Below are 22721 nucleotides of genomic sequence, written 5' to 3' on the forward strand. Positions count from 1 at the left end.
CCTCGCTTGGGAGTCTTCTTCCCTGCATTTTGCTTTTCTAGCTTTCTTGGCGTATTACTACCATCTGTTGATCAGTGTGAACCCATTGGCAGGAATGTGTATTGTGCATCACCACAGTGCTTGGGTGCATGCATGTGCGTTTAGAGGCTGACATTTTTTCGTTTATCCTGTGGGTCACGGGATTCCTGTGGGATTCCTGCGGGATGGGACTCAATTCACTATTCATCACGTGACTGGGACGGGACAGGAAAAAAGTCACGGGGGGATCCGGCACAGGAATCATAATAACAATAGGTCAGTTTATATATATAAAAATATGCAGTACAAATATGAATAAACACGGGAACGGGATGGGATGAGAGTCATTCTTACGGGACTGGGGCGGGACAGGAGTTTTTGTGGGAGTGGGATGGGACAGGAGTGAAAATCCACTCCTTTGTGTCCTCATTTGCCTGCACAAGATAAAACGGGTACCCACTCACCCAAACATTGCTCCCTGACACTACTCCAATACTTTAAGGATAAAGAGCATCGGCTAACTAGCTGAAATGTTAAAGCTACTACGAGGAACTTTAAGTTTGTGTTTATTTTGGCGGTCCCTGTGGACAAAAGTGGTAGTGTTTTTCCGAGCACCAGAGTCCATTTAGAAAACCTCTCATTTTACTGCAGCAAGGTCTGACAGTCTGCCCCGCTCAGTCCTGGTTCTGGTTCTCCCGTGCCTCCCTTCTCTCCAGCGGGCCCAGCAATACGGACTGGGCATCCAGCAGAGTGATGTCACTGTTGGCTCCCAGCGGGGGCTGGTGGAGCAGCAAGGCAAAGCTCTGCTCCTGGCCGGAGGAGGCCAGGCCGCTGCTGCCGGGAGCAGATCTCTCCACTGGAGGTCAAAGGTGCCCCGCTGGGGTCTGAGCTGAAGGAGTTTCTAGTGGAGCTGCATGATTTTGTGTGGAATCGGACCCGGTGGCACCAATGACGAGCATTAATAATAACTATATATAAATATCCAATCTTCTCCCTGATGGTCTCGTTTGCTTATGTAGGTCATATAGAAGTATTAGTTTTAAACCAGTTAAAAGTTCTTCAAAGTAACTTTAAGTTTAAAATATATTGGGAGATTTTTCAAGGACGAAAAGAAAAAAATACGAGAGGATTTTCGAAGAAGACGTTTCGAGGAACAGCTTGTTATGGACTCGGTGGTGACAAACAAAAACAAGGCGAAGTTAGTCTGTGTGAAGGTGGTGGGCAGCAGGACTAAAGTCCCAGCAGGCTTTGCTTCACTCCGCTATGTGGAAAGGATGTTGTCCTTTGACCATTTCCTTATGATAAGCTCCGATGTCTTCCTGCTCTGCCTTGTTCACACACTGTACACACCAAAGCAGAAACACACACCTATGTGTGCACACACACACACACACAAGCAGGAACAGCCCTGCCTTAAATGACATCATCGCTTAAACAGCAACTAGCAGGCAGTAACATTTAAATTCAACTTGAGAGACTTCAGGAACATTTCGAGATGAACAAACTGACTTTAATTCAAGAGGATCACGTGATTCATGTCGGCTGTGATCGATATTTCACCTCAGCTCTTTTTCTGAAACTTAAGGACTTTTCTTCTTCATAACAAGAAATTACGTAAAGGCCTGGAAACACCTGAAAGTGGCACAGAGAAAGTCATCCGCCCATCTTCACAAAATACTCACGTCTAGATAGCTTGGTGTCGTAGCAACTACTTGTAGAGCTAGTATGTAGATGACTGTAGCAGGCGAGCCAGCTGCTAACGGCTACACACATGCTGTACCATCGATTTCTGTCTCATAACATTCCCTTTTTGTGGAGCATTTTATACTCTGACAGAGGAGGTTAAATAAAAGTGGATGGTGCAACGGTGCTGGTCACACCAGCATATAATTCACACTGATTTAAATGGTGGTGCGACCGGGCCTTAAAGTGATGAAACAGTAGAGACCTCCTCCCTAACCATGAATTAAGTGTAACCACCCTACCTGGCACACAGGAGCATTCGTAGCTGGTCTCTCCCCTCTGGATGCAGGTTCCTCCGTTATGGCAGGGCGACGGGTTGCAGGGTAGGTAGCGGCTCTCGCAGTGCTTGCCCGTGTACTCCAGCGGGCAGTGGCATTGGTAGCCGCCGACCTCGTTGATGCACGCGCCGCCGTTCTTGCAGGGCGACTGGCTCACGTCGCACTCGTTGACGTCCTGCTTGCAGGTCTTTCCGGAGAAGAAGGCCGTGCAGGTGCAGATGTAGTGGGACTCGATGGCGGAGCATTGGCCGCCGTTGGCACACGGGTTTGAGGCACAGGGGTCAGCTTGTTGGCACAGTTTACCTGAGGGAGCAGAGAAATGATGTTCTAGTATAGGCTGTGCTAGGCTTTTTTTCTCAGGGTTTCTTCTGTTTGACAAATGACTGACTTTGAGAAATCTGTAGCTTTTTCTATTTTCCTATCCTGTTTATCACCTTGCAGCCCCTCAGATATGGCTTATGATCACATTAGAAACCGCTGCTCCACTGCCATAATACTATCGTGCCTTACCTGACCATCCAGGTGGACAGCGGCACTTGGACGTCTGGAGACTCTCCAGCTCGCAGGTGCCTCCGTTGCGACACGGCGAGCTGATACAGACGTTGTTGATGGGCGTCAGGCAGCGGCGGTCGGTGTAGCCCAGTCTGCAGGTGCAGTTGAAGTCCACTGTGTTCAACTTGGTCACGGCGCGGCAGGTGCCGCCGTTCATGCATGGCTGGTTGGTGCACGGGTCATGAAACTGGCACCTGCTTCCTACGTATCCGTCCCGGCACCTGAGAAAACACAGGCAGAGAGGTCAGCAACATGTTTTTTTGCAGAGGGCGTCAGCTCAGGGGGATAAATGACATCTGCTGACTGTGATATGCGTCTTTATCCCAGCTTTGACCCTCATTTACAGATTTTCTTTTCTTGTATCTGAGATTTTAAGTATTTAATGTTTCTCCGAGAAGTTTTTTCCTTTATAACTAAACACTCTGTGCAGCTACTTGATCCCACCAAAACAGTAACCGGGCTAAAATAAGCTCATATCACCATTTCACAACTGTACACGACGACATTTCCACTTCCTTTCTCACGCTGGCTCGATTAATTAAAGTATGACTGCTTTGAAATTCTGGACTTTGGGCCCCATTTAATTATTTATCAAACAAAAGATTATGAAGAACCACCATTATATCATGAATACAAACAATTTACTAATGATCTAATAAAAACCTTCTTTCCACAAGATATATTGGTCTACTAATAAATGTCCCTTCCTTCTTTATTTTCCTCATTTAAAATTAGCATTACAAAGAGTGGAATTGGTCAAAGGGAATTCCCAAACACTATTTTCATCCATCCAGTCTTTTTTAAACTCACGGATAGAAGAGTTCACAAGGGTGAGACAACAAGGGTCATCCCTTTGTGTGCTACAGTGCTTATAAATCAACTGTTCTAGTAACCAACAGGACTAACGATCCATTTCTCTTAAACGATGGTCCTGTCCCTGCTGTTTTTACAACGCGACAACACGGTCATGAGAAAGTATGCTTTAAATGGGGCATTCGTCTTTCTGCCGTGGCCCCCCCGCCCCGCCAACAATGTGTTTCAGGCTGTAAAGCGGAGTGGAGGGAGAAGGGGGGGAGGCAAACTCCTGTGATGTTTCTCACAGGTTGCGTCCGAGTCATAAACACCGCTCGGACCCCAGCGAACAAGTTCCCAGAGAGAGAGAGAGAGAGAGAGAGAGGGAGAGAGAGAGCTGCTGCCGATCTCAGGGACACATTCACACATTTACAATTACAATGAGCCGAGTTGAAGGAAGTCCCCTGAGGATACGCACGGCTCAACAAAGAGGCCACACACACACGCAGAGCATCCACACTCTCATACCTACACAGTGTGCAGTCTTTTACACACACAGGAAGATTACACACAAAGATTATGCACAGGATTTTGATTATTTACAATTGCATGCATATCCACACATAATAATTTAACACTCTGCAGTTTAAAGACTAGAGCGGAGGTGTTATTACCAACAGTTTTGATATCTGATTAATCAGTTATAGGGCTGTGTATTTGCAAGAATCTGGCGATACGATACGTATCATGATAGAGGGGTTACGATTCAATATATTGCGATAAATTGCGATACTGTAAGCTAGGGATGTCACGGTGAGGAAGTTTTCCCACCGGTTAATAAACTGGTGACAACACCGGTGTTACAGATTGCCCTGGACATTTTACAGGAAAAGATGACGCTCAATATATGTGGCACTCTTACTTTGATCTTTAACGTCGGATGGCGGTGTGTCTGGCCTCTCCGGTAGAGCTTTCGCTGTGGCTCCGCCACGCACACCAGCGATACTCAATATTTTCTTACACCCCTATCTGTTTTAGTCATTTATTATGTAAAGAAACATGTCCTTGTTCCATATATATATGATTACATGCTGATTTTCTCTTGTTTTATTTTTTAATCACTGAAGTCAGACTTCTGTTAATGTTTAATGTTTTCTCAACACAAGCAGTCATACAATAACTTTGCCTATATAAAATCAGCAGAATCACTGTAGGTTTTGAATCTCTGAATATGTGATTAAAGGAATAGTTCAATACTTTTCCCAAGAGTATAGGGCTGCAACTCACTATTATTTTCATTATCGATTATTCTGTTGATTATTTTCTCGATTAACCGATTATTTGTTTGGTCTATAAAATGTCAGAAAATGGTTCAAAATGACAATTACTGTTTCCCAAAGCCCAAGGTGACGTCCTCAAATGTCTCGTTTTGTCCACAACTCAAAGATATTCAGTTAATAATCATAGAAGAGTAAAGAAACCAAAAAATATTCACATTTAAGAAGCTGGAATCAGAGAAGCGATTAATCGATTATCAAAATAGTTAGCGATTAATTTAATAGTTGACATTAATTATCAACCATTATCATTATCAGGCTTAACTTAGCGGATAGTTTAGCTTAGCATAAAGACTGGAAACGGGGGGAAAAGTTAGCGTGACTAAGATAACAAAATCCACCTACAGTACCAGTATTTGTCACTTATTGACTGCTAGATTGACAGAAATGGTTATAAATCAGTAAATATCTTATTAAAGAATAAGCAAACAAGAGTATGAGTTTGACCAGGCATTCAGTGCCAACTGTCAGCACTTGACAGTTTCAATACAGAGTGTGCTTCAGTGTGTTGAGGCCCTTTTTGCAGCTCTATTTGACACCAAAACCAACCACCTCAGACCTGCCACATTAGAGCCTCCCCAGCGCCACATTCCCATATTCATCAACTTCAGACATTCAATACTGTTGTCAACAACGCTGGGTGGCCAGGGAGGCTTGGTCATTACAAAAACAAAGCATCTACTCAATAGCACCGGAGACGAGAACAAAAAAAATCTGCAGTATTTGGAATTCTTGTTCCTAATCCGTCCTTTCCAAAAAGTCGAGACACAAGAAAAGCAGCCGTCATGGCACCCTTCAGCAGCTCTCGGGGGCCAAAATGTGCTCGCTTTGACCCTTTTGTCAGCACTCATTCATCCCGAGGACAAGGCAGCATCTATGCCACAGTGTTTGAGCTGCAAGCCAACATTATGGACACTTCAAAGCACCTTGCCCCCACCTCCACGCCCGTTATTCTTCCCTCCCCAGAGAGGATTCGCTTCAGCATCAGACAAGGGATGGGAAGAGGATGAAACGCAGGAGACTGTGGCGCTACCTGAAAGATTTCTGCAAAGTGAATTCCTGCTACGGAGGAAAAATCACACAGGGGATGTCTAGAAATCAAAATTTTCCTAGACTTTATTGTTATTCTCTTTGAATATTGTTGTGTTTTACTCTCATGCAGAAACAATATTGTGCATAAAACATCCTGCAGACATCAAAGCGGCCTTTCCACAACATTAAAACCCGCCGTCATACTCAAATACCTGAGCAGAGCCAGCAAGTCTGTCAGCCCCGAGGGGCTGGCAGGACCATGTCCCCAAACATTCCCAGGGGGTCCACTATGTGTGTGTGTGTGTATGTGGGTTTAGGGACAGGGTTGTAGGGACAGACGTGTGTTTAGACAGGGTCTCCCTCTCAGGGGATTAGGCAGCCTAAGGACTGTGGTAAGGAAAAGAAAACATCACATGCTAGGCTGCCCGCTGCACAAACAGCAGTAGTGAGGGGTGGCATGTCACCAGCGGAGAGTGGTACCTTAGCTTACTGGCATTTAGCCTGGGAGCACTGGAGCATTAAGGTCAGACAAGCACTGGTGGTGTCAGAAGCTGAAAGTCAAATCTGTTACATGCAAATAAAAAATCTTTCTTTACAAAATCACACAGTCAAGTAAATGATTAAGTAATTAGTCAAGTAATTATATAGCCCCAAATCCCTAATTTGCCCCCAAAGGGCTTTACAATCTGCAACATATGACATCATTAGACTGTTCACTCAGATAAGGAAAAGTCCCCCCAAAAACACTTTAACAGTAGTAATATAGTAGTTTTTAAAAATAGTAGTATTTGCACGACTTTGTACTGAACATTCACGAAGAAATATAATGGATGAAGTCATGGAGACATGTTAAATAAACACTTGTGTTGTTACCACAAATAAACAAATTTGTCATCCATTTCTGAGGTCCATCTTACTACTACTTTATGCTACGCGTTTGTATTAGCCGCGGTTGTCAAGATGGCGGTTGTTGTCCTTCCGCTTCAGTCAGCTTAGTTCCCAATTGGTTATCATCCTATGACTGCATCATCAGCTGTCCTCTGGGTTCCCCACACACAACAGGATATCCGATCGTAAATATTGAACATGTTTAATATTTGCAATCGGTGCGGCCAGGATGGACTTCCGAGCTGATCGGGGAATGTAAATAACACTCTTAACATACCTCACACCACAGGAATATCTGGAGAGATAATCTGTAGAACCATCAAAAAATCAGGGCTTTGCTGAAGATTATCGGGAGGGGGAGAATCGGGCCCAGAATCGGCTCAATTCTCGTATAGTGTGTATTAGTCGCTAAACTGTATTTCGTGCAAAAACACTGAAGTTGAATCTAATCTAACAAACTTCGATTAAGGAGCTGAAAGCCAACTGAAAACAACCAACCAGTCACGAATGTACCAGAAAGTTAAGAATCCAGTTTTCATGTTACTGAGAGTATTTACATACAATCCTGATTTAATGAGATGTCCACTTTGAAATTCAGCCCTTTTTGTCTCATTACTGTAGCTGCTGTGATAGTGAAACTGTACTATTTGTAACTCTGCAGGCTGTTGTTCCAAATTTAAACTTTAACATCCAGAAACTAGTGATACTGTTACTCTGAATACTCTGCTGCAGCTGCACTGATTTAATCTGACAAGACGGACGCATCTGTACTTTAAAACCTGTGGTGTGGCTGGAAATTCTTGTATATAATATCTGAGCATCTGTATCGAGTCCCTTAAGAGGACAGTAGGACTGTGTGTGTGTGTGTGTGCTGCAGTGGGGGGGGGTCCGTGGAGATCTGGCTGCTAGAGGGCCAGTCCAGTTAAGTCCCAGCGGTGGCGGTGGCGGGTGCTGAGGTCGTGAGGCGCCACACGAGCTCGCTGGAAAAAGGCCGCAGGGAGCAGGTGCGCATGTTAATGAGGAGACGGCAGCTGCTGCCCCCCCCACCATTCCACCCCTCGTCCTCCTCCTTCTCCTCCACCCCCCCACACCTCCCATATCCCACCACTTTGCCTCCTTCCTCTGCATGGCACGCCATCCTACTACTGTCCTCAAGCCTAGACGGAGACAAGGGCCAGGCACTGCTAAAAAATAGTTTGTTAACTTAGGGATGAATCGGTAATTGTCATTTTTTGTGAGTTTGTGTGTGGTGGAGAAATGTTTTTAAATTTGTTAGAAAAACTGCAAACTATGGCACGAGAACCGATAATTCGGTACCAAGTCGATGCTGAAATTCTGAAAATGTGACGGCACTCATTTTTCCTCAGTGCCGCAAATACCGTCGGTACCGGGGATTAGGGCTCGAGACTAACGTCGTCCTGTCGTCCCGGGAACAATAGAAAATTCCCCTGATGATGCTACATTGTGAACAACAAAACGGTGTCGAGATCGGCAGGAGGAGAGCTAGTTAACGTTATCTGTTAGATGTTAGCAGCGCAGTACTGCCCGGTTAAATAACGGAGCCAACCGCTAACGTACGGAGGTTGCATTGAGTTACATTATGATGCTTTCAAGCTGTATTCAGTACAAATGAGTATTGGGCAAAAGTAAATTATAATGTTGTAAATGTAATCTTGTAAAATTATTTTTTTTGTGAGAAACTTGAGGCGGATCATCACGGATTTAATAATAAAAACACAAAAAAACCCATTATGGAATGGCTAATTAAGGAGTGTATGTTGAAGTACATGGGATTTATTGTTTTATTTTTTACCATGGTAATCAATTGGGTATCGAGAATCGTGGAATTTCACTGGTATCGGTATGGACCACTGAATTTCTGGTATTGTGATCTCCCTACTTCAAACAGGACAGAAAGAATGATCTATCTATACGTGAAAAAACCCAATAAATATATAAAAGCCATTCAAAAACAAATTATAATGATTAAAAGTGTGAATATATTTCAAGAATGAAGCTGACTGGTGTTGAAAAAATATGTAGAGTTGGACACTTTTTACAGTGTTGGTTGGTATCTGAATGGCCGCCGCCCCCCCTTCCCTCCTCACTACTTAGCAGAGAAATGAAGAGAGAGCGAGGAAGAGGAGAGAGAGCGGAGGATGAGTGGGCCCATTGTTTTTCCTCCCCATTCAGAGTTGACCACAGGCCGGGCGTATTCAGCTGTTACACCTCCTCTCTCCTCTCCTTCCCTCCTCTCTGTCTCCTAAATAAAAAAAGATCTTTCTCTTAATCTATCATTATATATGGCTCATCCCTGAATTTTCCCCCTTTTTTTCTCATCATCGGTTTCACTTCCTCTGTTCAAAGTCGTACGGTCGCTGGCATCCGCTGGCTCCCCTCTGTGCACCTTCTTTCCCTCCAAACCCCCCCCCTTCATTCCTTTTCATTTGTAAGACACCACATTAGGATTTATACGTCTCAACTGACTACTGCTCACTCCCCCTAGAACTTTCTTCCAGCCTTTTTAGTGGTCTGCGATGTTTGAGGCCAAGCGTAAGCCAAAAGAAAAGCTTAAAATCCAAAACACACACACAAGGAAGCAGCGGGGCAAACAAAGGGGTCTGAAAGAAAGGAAGCTGGAACTGGTTTGGTTGGGTTTTCAAGAGGAGAAAGGCAGAAAGGGGTTGCCGGTAGGAATTTTGGTGTTTACTCTAAAGAGTCTCCTGTCCTGATTCTTAACCCGACGCTCGCTGGCAGCCGCACTTTATGGCTCCTTGAAAAAAAGAAACTCGCACCAGCTTTGAAACCTGGCATCTGCCCCTCGCAAAAAAAACAGCCCGGCGTCTCACACCGAGGCATAAAAGACAAACAGATAGAGCCGTACCTCGGTGCACGTGGACGCACTGTGCAAACACACTCGGGCTGAGGTGCTATAGCAGTAAGTCAACTGTAGCACACGCTAGGCAAAGAATGCTAACAGTTTGCTCTTTAACTTGGCGAGAGCCTGTCAAATACAGCACAAAGCGGCGTTTACAGGCAGCCAGCTTAACGGCCTCAATGAGAGCACAAATGTATAAAATAAGGAGGCGGGAGACAAAAGATATAACGACTCTTTTATGGAGTTGACTGTATTCAAAACAAACAGAGCAAAGCAGCTGCTTCAACAAGAAGCCCGGTGAGCGGGATAATCTCAACAGCAGCAGGTAAACTGGGCCGCTGGAAAGGTAAATAAAGAAGACATGAAAAGAGACGCACAAATCAGAAGCTGAGCAAATATCAGGTGTTGGGGAGGTATCGTATAACTGCAGGACAGCAGTGGAATTATCTCCGCGGTAAGGCCGATACTGTTATTATCTGTTCTGTCATCCCTGCCCGGTAGCCCTCATTGTTCTCCTCTGCGCTCACTTCTCTTCTTCTATTGCTGCTGCCGCAGTAGCCCGTGGCAACAGGTCCCCGACACTGATGGGATGCATAACAGGGCCGGGCGGCGGCTCGAGCCGGCAGCAGATGTTGTGGTGACATCTGACCCTTGGCCAGGCGTCACTCCGAAGGGGCTTTCCTCAGTGTCGGGCCAATCTGCCATCTGCCATTTTTCTGAGGTCTCACACAGATGGGGACGGAGGCTTTAATATGGAGGCTACACATGTTGCACTGTATACAAATAAAAACCTAGAGCGAGCACACACAGATTTTGGACCCCCAATCTGAATCCATTTTAAGAAGCTTAGTGAATTAGGTTGTGCATTTATTGTGAATTATCGTGCCGTGTAAAGCCCTGTGGGAGACAGAATCAGTGTCTGGGTCCATTTCTGTAAATGACATAATTATGATTATTTTAGGATTATTCTTTGTTTATCCATCTTTTTAGACATTTGAGCAAAACATGACAGAAAATAACTAATGTTAATACTGTTAGTTAAAGGAAAAATCTGGTTTATTACAATTTGGATCATATTTTCATGGTTTTGGAAATCGTTTCTATCATTTCTGATGACATTGTACTCGCTGAAGTAACTGCTAATGTCTGGGAACACGGTGACATCTCGACAATAAAATCTGATATGGCAACAAACACGCAAGCCGACAGTTTAACTAGATTACCTAAACCACTTTATTTGGAGATACAAGTGAAAGTCAAAGCACCCAAAATGTCAGAATCCTTCAATGCAAAGCAAAACTGTGTGCATTCACAGCTACGGTAAGTGAGGCAGGTCAAAGCTGAACTAGGAACCGAAAATGAATTGGCAATGACATTGGTTCCAGCTTTCCGTGTAAGGATATGCTGATTATTTGTCCAATTTCAACGCGGATGTGTTGTTCAAAATGTAGCATCATCAGGGAAATTTTCTATCTTCCCCGGGACGACGGGATGCCGTTAGTCTCGAGTCCTGATCCCCGGTACCGACGGTACCTGCAGTACTGTAGAAAAATGAGTACCATCCCATTTTCAGAATTTTGGTTCGGTTCTCGTGGCATCCCTAATTGTAAATTGAATACTTTAAAATTATTTTAGTTGGTCGAACAAAACAAAAAAAAAACTATTTGAAGACGTCATCTTGATCTTTAGGAAACTGTGACTGACAGTTTCTCACTATTTAATAGACCAAATGATCTTTAGCTGCAGCACCACTAACAAGTCACACTTTTGCTTTCCCTTGTTAGACTCTGTTCCTTTAAGAGACGACGGCCAAAAGATGTACACAAGACACAAGTTGTAATAAACCACAGTTATGCTTTAACACTGTCAAAATATATTTTCTCTCTCTCTCTCTCTCTCTCTCTCTCTCTCTCTCTCTCTCTCTCTCAGGTGTCTCCTTCAGTGACATCGAGCTTTCAGTCAGGAGTCAAACTGTGTTAGTGGAACATGTTTGTACCTCTCCCCCCTCCCCTCACCCCTCATCCCTCATCCCTCCCCTCATCCCTCCCACCCGTTCTCATTTCCTGGCTGTTTGGTCCTGTGCCTGGTCTAAGTCCCCTTTAGTCTTGTCTGATCTGTTTTTAAAGCATTGCCCAAGGGGGGGCCTCTCCTTTCCCCCACACTTCCCTCCTTTTTCTGCCCTCTCGTGTGTTTTCCCAGCAGCATACAGTGGCTAACCACTGTGACAACTCCGCCACCACTGGTGGAGAAAATCAACACTGAAATAAACGCTTAAATTCAGCTTCAATCACACAAATCCGAGTCTAGTGAAATAAAAATAGCTCCTCCACTAAAACCAAAGCTGGCACAAAAAAGCAGGCTTGTTGTTTGTTGTGGAACTGAAACCAGAGTTACCACCAAATCCCCACTGGCTACAGAAATTACAGGGGGAAACGCTGCCCCTCTCTCCCTCTCCTTACATCCATCCTTCTTTTCCTTCCTCTCTAATCGTACAGGAGAGCTGACCTGGACAGCCCACATCTGGCAGCCTTCATTAGAGACCCTGTTTATTTGGGAGCGTTACGGACACAGCCCATGGGAAAGAGCCAACTCCCCCAGGGACCAACCACTCAGTGTGTGTGTGTGTGTGTGTGTGTGAATGTCTGGAGAGTCATAGCAGCTCTAATGACTTCTGCCACTGACTACTTTACAAGGCTGGGAACCACTTAAAGGCTTTACGGGTGTCTGAAGGTGTAGCTGACAGTGACACCGGACACTCAGGTTGTTACTGTACAAGGCGACTTCAAGGTCTGAACCAGAGCGCGCCAACATGTCACATCATTACATCGTCCCTGTGCCCAAATGTTAGGGGGGAAAAAATCAATAAAGCATAAGTATCGCGGTATTGTATCGATACACGGACGTCAAGTATTGATCTTTTATCATATAAACTATTAAGCTCTTAACAATCCGGCTGCTATTCTGTCTTTCAGAGGTTGTAGCGGGCTCTGTCTCAAAGCTAGAGTGGAGATACTGGTATCATATAAAACTAGAAAATAAAGGAATCCATTGGTACCAACCATGTCATGTTAGCTTGTTGCTAAATAACGCTCCAAACTCAACTCAAAATTTTGGTGATGAAAAACTGGTATGGCCATTTTCAAAGGGGTCCCTTGACCTCTGACCTCAAGATATGTGAATGAACCCTCTGAGATGAACTGAGTGAGAACTGTATCTCATTAGATAAAACTGAATTTGACAAACTGAATAATCTGCAGTTGAAAAAAGGTTATAAATCACAATATATCGCAATATATCTTATCGCAAAATGTTTAAAATCGCAATAAGATCGTATCGTGACTTAAGTATTGTGATAATATCATATTGTGGGGCCTCTGGTGAGTCCCATTCCTACCAAATGTACCCCATAAATCAAGACCATGATTAGGCTGTTAGCAGGCTTTGCATTGTACAAGCAGTATGTTTTAGCCCAACTACAAAATGAAATGTTGGTTTGTTAAATGGTAACTTTGCAAGCCAGTGTCTGCTCGCTCAGCCAAAGATGTTTTTAGGGGGTGAAATGCCGCTTTATATTGTTTTTGTTTCTGATTGTGTGTTTTAGTGGTTAAAAAAAGACCAACAGAATTGTTACTCTTTCAGACAATAAACCATCTATTGTTAGCTGCCTGTGCATGTATGTTGTAGCTAGATACTGTAGCAGTACTCATTGACAACTAATTCTAGCAGCTAAAGTGCAGACTGAGAGTTGAGTCATCACTAAACACAATGCCACTGATAACATAATGTTATGAATAGAACAATGAACAAGTTAATTTAGGTATCACAGTAACGTAACAACTTTGAAGTTGACTTATAGTAAGTGAAATGCAGATAAAATATTCATCAGTGGCACAGTTAAGTCCTGATGTAAGTTGTAGCTGTGGACTACAACTTAAGCCTATATTTGTTTACATTTGAGCAAATTGGCACCAATAACAGTATGCAGAATCAGTGATTATCAGTTCATTTTTGCAATGTACCCACAAATGTTCAGACAACTTTCATTGGATTACTGTAATATTGAAGACAAGTTAAAAACGTGAAGATTCTCAGGCAAGTTCTGGAGTAAGGCATGTCTTTCTAAGCGGATTTAAGGATGTTTATTTGCAAAGGACGTCAGAGATAATGACATCCTCTGGAGTGTAAGTCACTGTATAATGTCAAAATATATACATCATGTTATTTGCCTAAGTTTTGACTCTGAGAAGACCCCTAGAAAAGCATTATTATTATGGCTCAAACACTACGACTTGTCATGTCTGGATAAGTGTTGTTGCTTATAAGTCTTGAGGAAACTTTTTCCTTGTGTAACAGACACCATGATTGGTATCAGTCTCACGATCTGCATTGCTGCTTAACTGAACAAACTGCTCCGTTTCACCACAAAGGCATCACACTCCTTCATTCTCCTAAATATCCTGTGAGCGAGCATCAGGCAGTGAGAGTGACTGAAAGCTAAAAGCACACCTGGCAGACAAAGTCAATCTGTTCCTGTGTGCAGCTGAATGGGCAAAACCACAAGTAATCATGGGTATTATGGAGCATGCTGCTGGGTGGGTGAGTGCACGTCCCTCTTAGTTGTTATACTATAACCCACAGACAGGTGGTCTGGCTGAAAGAATTAAAAAAAGAAATGAGGAAGTGTGGTTTGTAGTATGCCCAGTGTCTTTGTCCCACACACACACACACACACACACACACACACACACACACACACACACATGCTGTCCGTCCTCTCAGCCTGCGATCAAAGTTTATGTGATTTATCTTGGCATATGCCAACCAGAGAGGCTCAAATATCACTAATCCTCAGCGCTGAGGTTCAGCACCACCAAGTCACTTCATTCAGCCAGAACACTCTGACGATCAGCCCTCTCACCGGCCGGACTCCTGCCAACGGGAACCCAACACCGGCGGCAGCGGCCATATAAAAGCCTCGCGCTGTGTGTTTCTCGTTGTGTGATGATATGATCAGATACGGCACCTTTTCTTCCCTCGGGCCACTCCGAGGCTGTTTCCTGACTCTGAATGGATGCGTAGAGGGGGGAGAGTAGTGTGTGTGTGTGTGTGTGTGTGGAGGGGGGGTGGCTGAGATGGACTCATCTGACCGGAGTGAACAGAGGTGCCATTAAGGAATCCCCAGAACCGGAGAGACAAGGGCTCACTTTCATTGAAGAGGGTGTATACTGTAGTGGTCGCTGCACATACCAGCAGGGAATTAAAGACTCTGTTCGTTATCTAACACAGATATTGATTATGGGATTAAAGTTCTCACATTTTTGGATCTTAAAAGTTTGCCATCCACACCTCCACAAAATGTTACGCAACATTTCAACTCATCAATCGCATCATTAATCTAAAGTACTAATGTCAACCAGGCTTGCCGCAGTAGTCTGTGTTACTGGTGTTCTGGCACACCGACTTCATTACGTACCCACCACAGTTTCCCCCTTTTTTTACAGAAATAAAACCAATTTAGTTAATTTTCGCGTATCAGCACCATGTTATCAATACATAGTCAAACGACGGATGCTACAAACCGAAAGTGAAAGTATCTGCTCCGTACAGCAGGAGTCATTTCACACACGGGATGAGAGAGATTTGACAGACAAGACGATGGCGAAGGATTTGGTGTCAAAGCCAAAAGCAAATAAATTACTTATTTGGCAATACTTTGGATTTAAACCCAATGCTATAAGGGAACCATAACGTTAATTAGGCAACCGCCGTGTGGTGGACGGAGCGGTCACAGGCGGTGTGCTTGGCGGAATGACAACAGGTAGAAACCTGCTGCCCAACAGCAAAAGCTCAACCAGAGGCCAAACAAACTGCCGTCCGATGTCAAAGATCAAACTAAGCGCTCTACACATATTGAGCGTCATCTTTTCTTGTAATCTGCAATACTGGTGTTGTCACAAGTTTATTAACCGGTGGGAAAATTTCCTCACTGTTACATCCCCTAATGTCAACAAAAAAGAAACCTAGACAATGACAGTTCAGTCATCTTATTGTGAAATGGAATAGAAGCAAATCAAGAGTTTATTAAAGCCCCCGTAAACTGACTGATTATTACCTAAAGTACAAACAGCTCAGGTCTTTGTATCCAACAAGACAAGAACCAAGTCTATATTTACAAATTAGAGGAATTTCTGTGGCGTCCTTCCAGTCTGGCCTCATCCAGGCCTTTATCTACTACGAGAAGCTAAATCCTGAATCACCACGTGACTCCCGGCAATCGTCAGGCTGTCAGAAATCGGTTGTATTATTTCATCACGCTGACTAACTGATGATGAAGGTTTGTGATCTCTCAGCAGCGTCCTTCCTCGCCCGTCATCTCTCATCTCTCCGGGCAGAGAGCCGCTTTGATTCTAGCCATTGTGCCACTGGAATTTTGGAGTTATTTTTCCTGGTCTGGATTGGCTCTGTCACTGCTCCCTCCCGCTGCCAAGCCTCTCTGCAGTAAATGAGAGGCCTCCTCGAAGCTCTTTGGAGATAAACCCCAGTCAGGATCTCACAAGGCCAGATACGAAGAGGAGATGGTATTTATGGTATGGCATGTCAAGTAGGCATCTCTGTCAAGACTATATAAAAACTGAATCCCACTTGCTTGACCTCGACATAACACTCGAGTTCAAGAGCGGCAGCTTTTGGATTGAGGAGAAACCGAATCGTAATCCTGTCAAGAATGAAGTGAGGCTCAGGAATGAAAACTCTCTGCATGCTTTCATTAGGAAAATATTGTCAGCCTTTATCCTTCAGAAAGATTAAAAATATATCAATTAACTCTTTACCTTTAACCCAACAGAAGAAAAAATCTCCCGTGTTGCTTTAAAGAGAAGTTATTAACAATATTAGTCTCAAATCTAGAAGAAAAAATCATTTCCACACATAATGAATCAAGCAGCAGCTGGTTGAATGCTCACTGAGGAGACAAAAAGAACATCTTTGCTGATTCTTTTTCTGGCGATCAACTGATCGATTAACCGACTAATCGTTTCAGCTGTAAGTTTCTGCTGTGACTATTTTGCTGCCTGAACTTGATGAACCTAAACTTTTGGTTCCGGCCCTCTGGTGGCACAGTGACGACTAATACAGCAGTGTTTTAAACACACACACACACACATAGAGCTGCAACAATTAATCAATTAGTTGTCATCTATCAAATTAATCGCAAACTATTTTGATAATCACTTTGAGTAATTAAAAAAAAAAAAAAAATCAGAATTATCTGATTGCAGCTTCTTAAATGTGAATATTTTCTGGTTTCTTTACTCCTCTATGACAGTTAACTGGATATCTTTGAGGACAAAATAAGACATTTGAGGACTTTGGGAAACACTGATCGACATTTTTCACTATTTTCTGACATTTTACCGACCAAACAACTAATCGAGACAATAATCAACAGATTAATCGACAGTGAAAGTAATCGTCAGTTGCAACCCTGCTCACTACATCACAAACTAAGCCTTGTACCCGCTCAAACCTTTTCAAAACTGCGAGGACGTCTATCTCCATGTTTAATTGGTCTGAGGAGGAGGACGCTGCAGGCTGAGGCACAATGACGGCTTTGTGGCCCAATGAGGAGGTGGGGAAGGTGGGGAGTGGAGAGTAGGGGGTTGGGGGGGGGGGTGATTGAGGGGTGAATAACACAACCAGACCAAATTAAGATGTGGCAGTGGGCCAAGGTGGCTGCCTGTGGGTCTTGCAGACCTGGAGCCGTGACCCGGGCCAACCCAATCGTTCGCCCGGTCAGCGAGCTCTGCGACAGTAAGATGACACTGGCTGGTGCTGCTCATGCCAGGATGGAAATAGAGCCAAAGTCAGCTATTGTTGTAAAAAAAAGAAGCTGGGCAGAGCTGGAGGTTATTGGTTTACATGTGGACTGACAACATCTCCAAATACAAAAAAAAGACATAATGAAGAACTTGTTTCCATTTTTAGTAGGGGTGAGGAAAACAATTCACCTATTTATCGCAATTGTTTTTTAAACGATTTTGAAATTGATTTTTTAATGCCAGAGTCGATATATTTGCTTCATTTGAGTCTATACGGAGGTAAAAGGAAGTTACTGCTTTTATTGTTGTAGTCAGAGTAACGTTCTGTATCCGTCACCACAACAAACAGTAGCCAGCCGGCCGTAGCGAGCAGAAACCGGCAGATACGACATAGCAGAAAACGGCGGAGGGTCGGCGTGGATACGACCTTCACATTTTAAATCCAAAGTGGTAAACACTAAACATACAGTAAAGTATGGAAACACTTTCGGCTTGCCAGGAAAAGCAGAGCTAGACATCAAGGCAAAAGCTGCATGCTAACTGTGTCATGGACAGGAAGCGTTATTGTATCGTAACGTGCAGTAAAGCAGGCCGTCACTCTCATCTCCGTGGTCAAATCGGCCGACGCTACAACAGTAGAGCACCCATATACTGACATTTATGTTAAATGCATTCAAACGGCCCCGGTGGAGCTGACCATGGATGTATAAAGAGAACGGAGCTGACGGGGAGAGCTAGAGACGGACTTGGCGAAGTTAGCGGAAGTATACACGTGTGACTACGTCTGTTTTTTTCAAAATAAGGTGTTAACAAAGGGAACTAAGATTATATTATATAAAATAATATATAATATATATAATAAGATTGATTGGATTGGATTCACCAGGAGTACAAAACATTACACGTCCCTTATTAATCAAAAAGAAAATACCACTAATTTGTGAGAGAAATGTCTTTAGTCTTAGATTTTTGGGTTGCTGCAAAATAAATTAATAAATAATGCCTGACAATGACTGATATATTAGACTTCAGGACATCTGTTACTACATACATGCTGAAAATTAAGCATTTTTACTGTATTAATTTAGATATTTTCTAAAGTAAAAGTCCCTAGAAGTGTATGATTTAACTTTTTCCCATAGTCTAGTGTTAAAAAAGTTAACAAAAAATCACAAAAAATCGTAATATCGAATCGCAATACTTATTGAATCGGCACCCAAGTATCGTGGTAGTACTGAATCGGGAGATAGGTGTATCGTCCCAGCCCTATTTTTTAGCAGGTTAAAAAATATCTAGCCAAAGCCATCTGTCCAGGGGAATGAGAGAGGGAGAGAGAGCACTGAGGGCCATTGAGGAGGGGACACAATCCCAGGAGAGAGGAGGGGTTGTGGAGGGGTGGCTGGGTGTGTGGGTGTGTGTGTGGGGGGGTGGTAGGAGGACAGGGTCTGAGGGTCTCTCTGGGAAGCCTCACCCAGATTAGTCACACAGAATTAATCGCAGCGGAGAACAATGGTCGCCGAGCTTCTGGCAACCCCAGCTGTCGCTCCGTGAAAGAAAAGAAATGCAAGATTTAGGGGCTGCGAGAGTTTGGCTGCAGAGGGGTAGAGTGTGGTGGCGGTCACACACACACACACACACACACACACACACACACACTCTCACAGTGACCCCTGTCCTCATCAATGTCCACTCATTTCTGTCTCAGCTCTCTGACCATTTGCCTCCCAGAAATAGCAACACTGGTGTGAGCTCTCGCCCCCTTTTTACAGCCCTCACATGTGTCAACCAAAAATCTGAGTCATGTCAGATTCCACAATCACACATTTCTCTGCACCATTCAAAAGAGAAGCAGAAGAAGTAGAAGAAGAAGGAGAAGAAACACAAACTCAGATTATTATTACAACTTACTTGCACTCTCCATTGCCATCTGGAGTTGCCTCACACCTCCCCTGGTTCAAACACGACTCCGTGGGCATGGAGCATCTTAGACCTGCAAATGGAAAGTTTTAATACACCTGCTGAAACTTTTTTAACAACTTTTTTTTTAAGCAACCAGTTTGTGTCTGTGTGTGTGATGCAGCAAATGTTTGTTTTCCTCAGGGGGATCACAAATAGCACATGTAATACTCCATAAATGTGAAGTCTAGGTGTGACTTCTTGCCACCTCATTTTTGTGGTGAAAAGGTGGACTTGGTTTTGGCAAGTTGCATGCTCCTCTCTCTCTGCAGCTGTCCCATAAAGAATGTGCTATTTGGGGAGTAACACAGCTTTGCAATAATATAAAAAAAACACACACAACCTACTCTGAATCCACAACTGCAATGGCATGCATTTACATACTAGTGTGAAAAAAGTTACAGGACAAGTGTGCAACAGCTCCAAAAAAAAAAAAAAAAAAAAAGCAAATTGATGCAGTAGAGCAGAAAAGACATTTTTAGGATACTGCACAACAGGTGCATGAAATCATATAAGTAAACTTGATTAATGTAACAGTAAACCTGCAGGATGAGTGAAAAAAAAGCAATGTTGCAATGTAGCAAGTTTGCAAAGCAGTGAATGCAACAAGTTAAAAACAAGTTTTTAAAAGCAAATAACTACAGTTTCCTTACTAATGAAAGAAAAACATCCCAAATAAAGTGTAATGTCCCCCTCTGGATCCACTCACCTCGTGTTAGTGCTATCAGCGACAACAAGAAAGTTAGTTTCACAAAGAAAATATGCATTCCTTCTGGTTTAAAATGGTTGTATAAATCCACGTGGGTTTTTTCATAGATCCGATAGTGTGTCTTCCTTTCCCGTTAGATAAAAATAATATAAAAACAGTTTCACTTCGAGTAGGTAGATCCACAGAGAGAGAGAGAGAGTAGCTACTGTGAACTCCGAGCATGAGATGTTGTCACTTCAGACTCCGGCTTGGAAATGACTTGAGGGGACGAGCTGCTCCATCCGCTGCATGGAGGGGCGGTGTTATCCTTCCTTATTACACTCACACACACTTTAACAGGCACACACTGTTGGTCCCCAGACAGGCACGAGCTTTATAAAGAGATAACGCATGCTGTTTTTAGTTGTTGTTGTTGTTGTTGGTTTATTTCCCGGGCGTTTTCCCTCTGTAGTGATTGGTCAGCTGACAAGTTTGAATCATTAGTCCAGCAATTAGTCTGTCACACTTATCACTCTTATCACTCTTATCATGCAGCTAGCTAACGTTAATTAAGTAAAGTAAAAAAAAAGAAAAGAAATAAAGTCATAATATTATAAAGTAGTAATTTTACGTGTTATTTTCTTTTTTTCTCGTAATATTACGACTTTTTTCTCGTAAAGTTCTGAGTTTATTCTCATAATATTAAGATTTTTTTTCTCATAAAGTCATGACTTTTTTCTCGTAATATTAAAACTTTTATTCTCATTATATTATGACTTTTTTTCTCATAAAGTTATGACTTTATTCTCGTAGTATTACGACTTTTTTCTCGTAATATTACGACTTTTTTCTCATAATATTATGACTTTATTCTCGTAATGTTCTGACTTTATTCTCGTAATATTCCGACTTTTTTTCTCGTAATATTATGACTTTATTCTCGTAGTATTACGACTTTTTTCTCGTAATATTATGACTTTATTCTCGTAATGTTCTGACTTTATTCTCGTAATATTCCGACTTTTTTCTCGTAATATTATGACTTTATTCTCGTAATGTTCTGACTTTATTCTCGTAATATTATGACTTTTTTCTCGTAAAGTTATGACTTTATTCTCGTAATATTACGACTTTTTTCTCGTAATATTATGACTTTATTCTCGTAATGTTCTGACTTTATTCTCGTAATATTCCGACTTTTTTCTCGTAATATTATGACTTTATTCTCGTAATGTTCTGACTTTATTCTCGTAATATTCCGACTTTTTTCTCGTAAAGTTATGACTTTATTCTCGTAATATTACGACTTTTTTCTCGTAATATTATGACTTTATTCTCGTAATGTTCTGACTTTATTCTCGTAATATTCCGACTTTTTTCTCGTAAAGTGATGATTTTATTCTCGTAGTATTACAACTTTTTTTTCTCTGATTATGTTAAAGTTATATATATATCAAAAATGAAGTTTTGTAACCCAAAAAGAAGGTATGAACTCCAGTAAAATGATACATTTTGTTTTGAAGTGAGCAAGGAGGAGTAATACATTCTCAGTACATTTATCACATTTCGTGAGGGATCCTCCCTTTGTCTCCCTGAAATAGTCATACATTATTCCTAATATCGCCCCAATTTCATTATATTTTCACTTACATAAAGATGCATTTATAAAAATCAAACCCTAACAACTAATAAACATGGTCATTTCAGTTGTATTTCATTTTACCGCCATGTAACTATACTGTCCCACCATCTGAAAACATTACATTGTTTCCAAATGTGTAGAAAAAATGTGTAGAAAACTTGAAACCTTTATCTTGGCAGCCAGCCCAGTACTTACAAAAGCACCGCAAAAGATACAGTTACAGTTGTTACAGTTCTTTGTAATTTTCTAGAAGTTTTTTTTGACAAGAGTCACAATTACAACAAATAGGAGAGAGAAATCAAATTGGCCAAATGCAGCTTTAATCCAGAAACTGAGTGTTTTGGTCTTTAAAAGCCCAAGTCATCAGTCAAACTATGTCAAGCGCTCCATCAGGGCATCACAACCTGACAGAGCCTGAGAAACCAGTCGGTGAGCAGTTAGGATCTTCTACATTGATAAATAAACGCTGACAGCGACTCACGTTAAGTTTTCACTCAGCTGGCCTGCAGAGTCAGCAGGAAACAGGAGAAGATTCCCATCAGGTGGTTTGTGAACAGAGTCTGAGCAGCTTCACACAGGTGAACTGCTGTCATGCACAGGTAGACGAGACGGCCCTGATGGAGCGCTTGACATAGTTTGACTGATGACTTGGGCTTTTAAAGACCAAAACACTTAGTTTCTGGATTAAAGCTGCATTTGGCCAATTTGATTTCTCTCTCCTATTTGTTGTATGGGAATGTGACTCAAAGAACTGTAACAACTGTAACTGTATCTTTTGCGGTGCTTTTGTAAGTACTGGGCTGGCTGCCAAAAATAAAGGTTTCAAGTTTTCTACATTTCTGTTAAAATAGTTGGTGCTCATCTAAGTGATTTTAGACATTTGGAAACAATGTAATGTTTTCAGATGGTGGGACAGGCTTTATGTAGATAGTAAAGAGGTGTCAGACATCATCTTAGTGCAGATTAACTGACAAATGAAACCTCTTAGATGCAGTCATTCAGGATTGTTAACGGTATGCCGTAGGTGGTAACTGTGTCTGTCAACGCCGTCAGGCTCTTGTTGTTTTAATAATAAACCACAGAGTGAAACATGGAGACTG

The 22721-nt window shown here is 42.6% G+C and overlaps 1 protein-coding gene across 2 annotated transcripts in view; it reads right to left on the minus strand.

Annotated features, from left to right (window-relative positions):
* Positions 1 to 20322, minus strand: part of LOC119493069 (neurogenic locus notch homolog protein 1-like) — a 50181-nt gene extending 29859 nt beyond the window's left edge. Inside the window, exons 1-4 of one of the 2 annotated variants that reach the window (XM_037778085.1) lie at positions 20001 to 20322; positions 19244 to 19325; positions 2550 to 2812; positions 2004 to 2342 (exon numbers count right to left, since the gene is read on the minus strand). In XM_037778085.1, coding sequence (XP_037634013.1) covers positions 2004 to 2342; positions 2550 to 2812; positions 19244 to 19325; positions 20001 to 20058 — 742 coding nt within the window. In that variant the 5' untranslated portion in view covers positions 20059 to 20322. The remainder of the gene's footprint in view (positions 1 to 2003; positions 2343 to 2549; positions 2813 to 19243; positions 19326 to 20000) is intronic. The other variant, XM_037778084.1, reaches the window with a different exon arrangement.
* Between the last annotated feature and the right edge of the window lie 2399 nt (positions 20323 to 22721).

The sequence above is a fragment of the Sebastes umbrosus genome, chromosome 8 (genome assembly GCF_015220745.1).
Source record: "Sebastes umbrosus isolate fSebUmb1 chromosome 8, fSebUmb1.pri, whole genome shotgun sequence".
Classification (NCBI taxonomy): Eukaryota; Metazoa; Chordata; class Actinopteri; order Perciformes; family Sebastidae; genus Sebastes; species Sebastes umbrosus.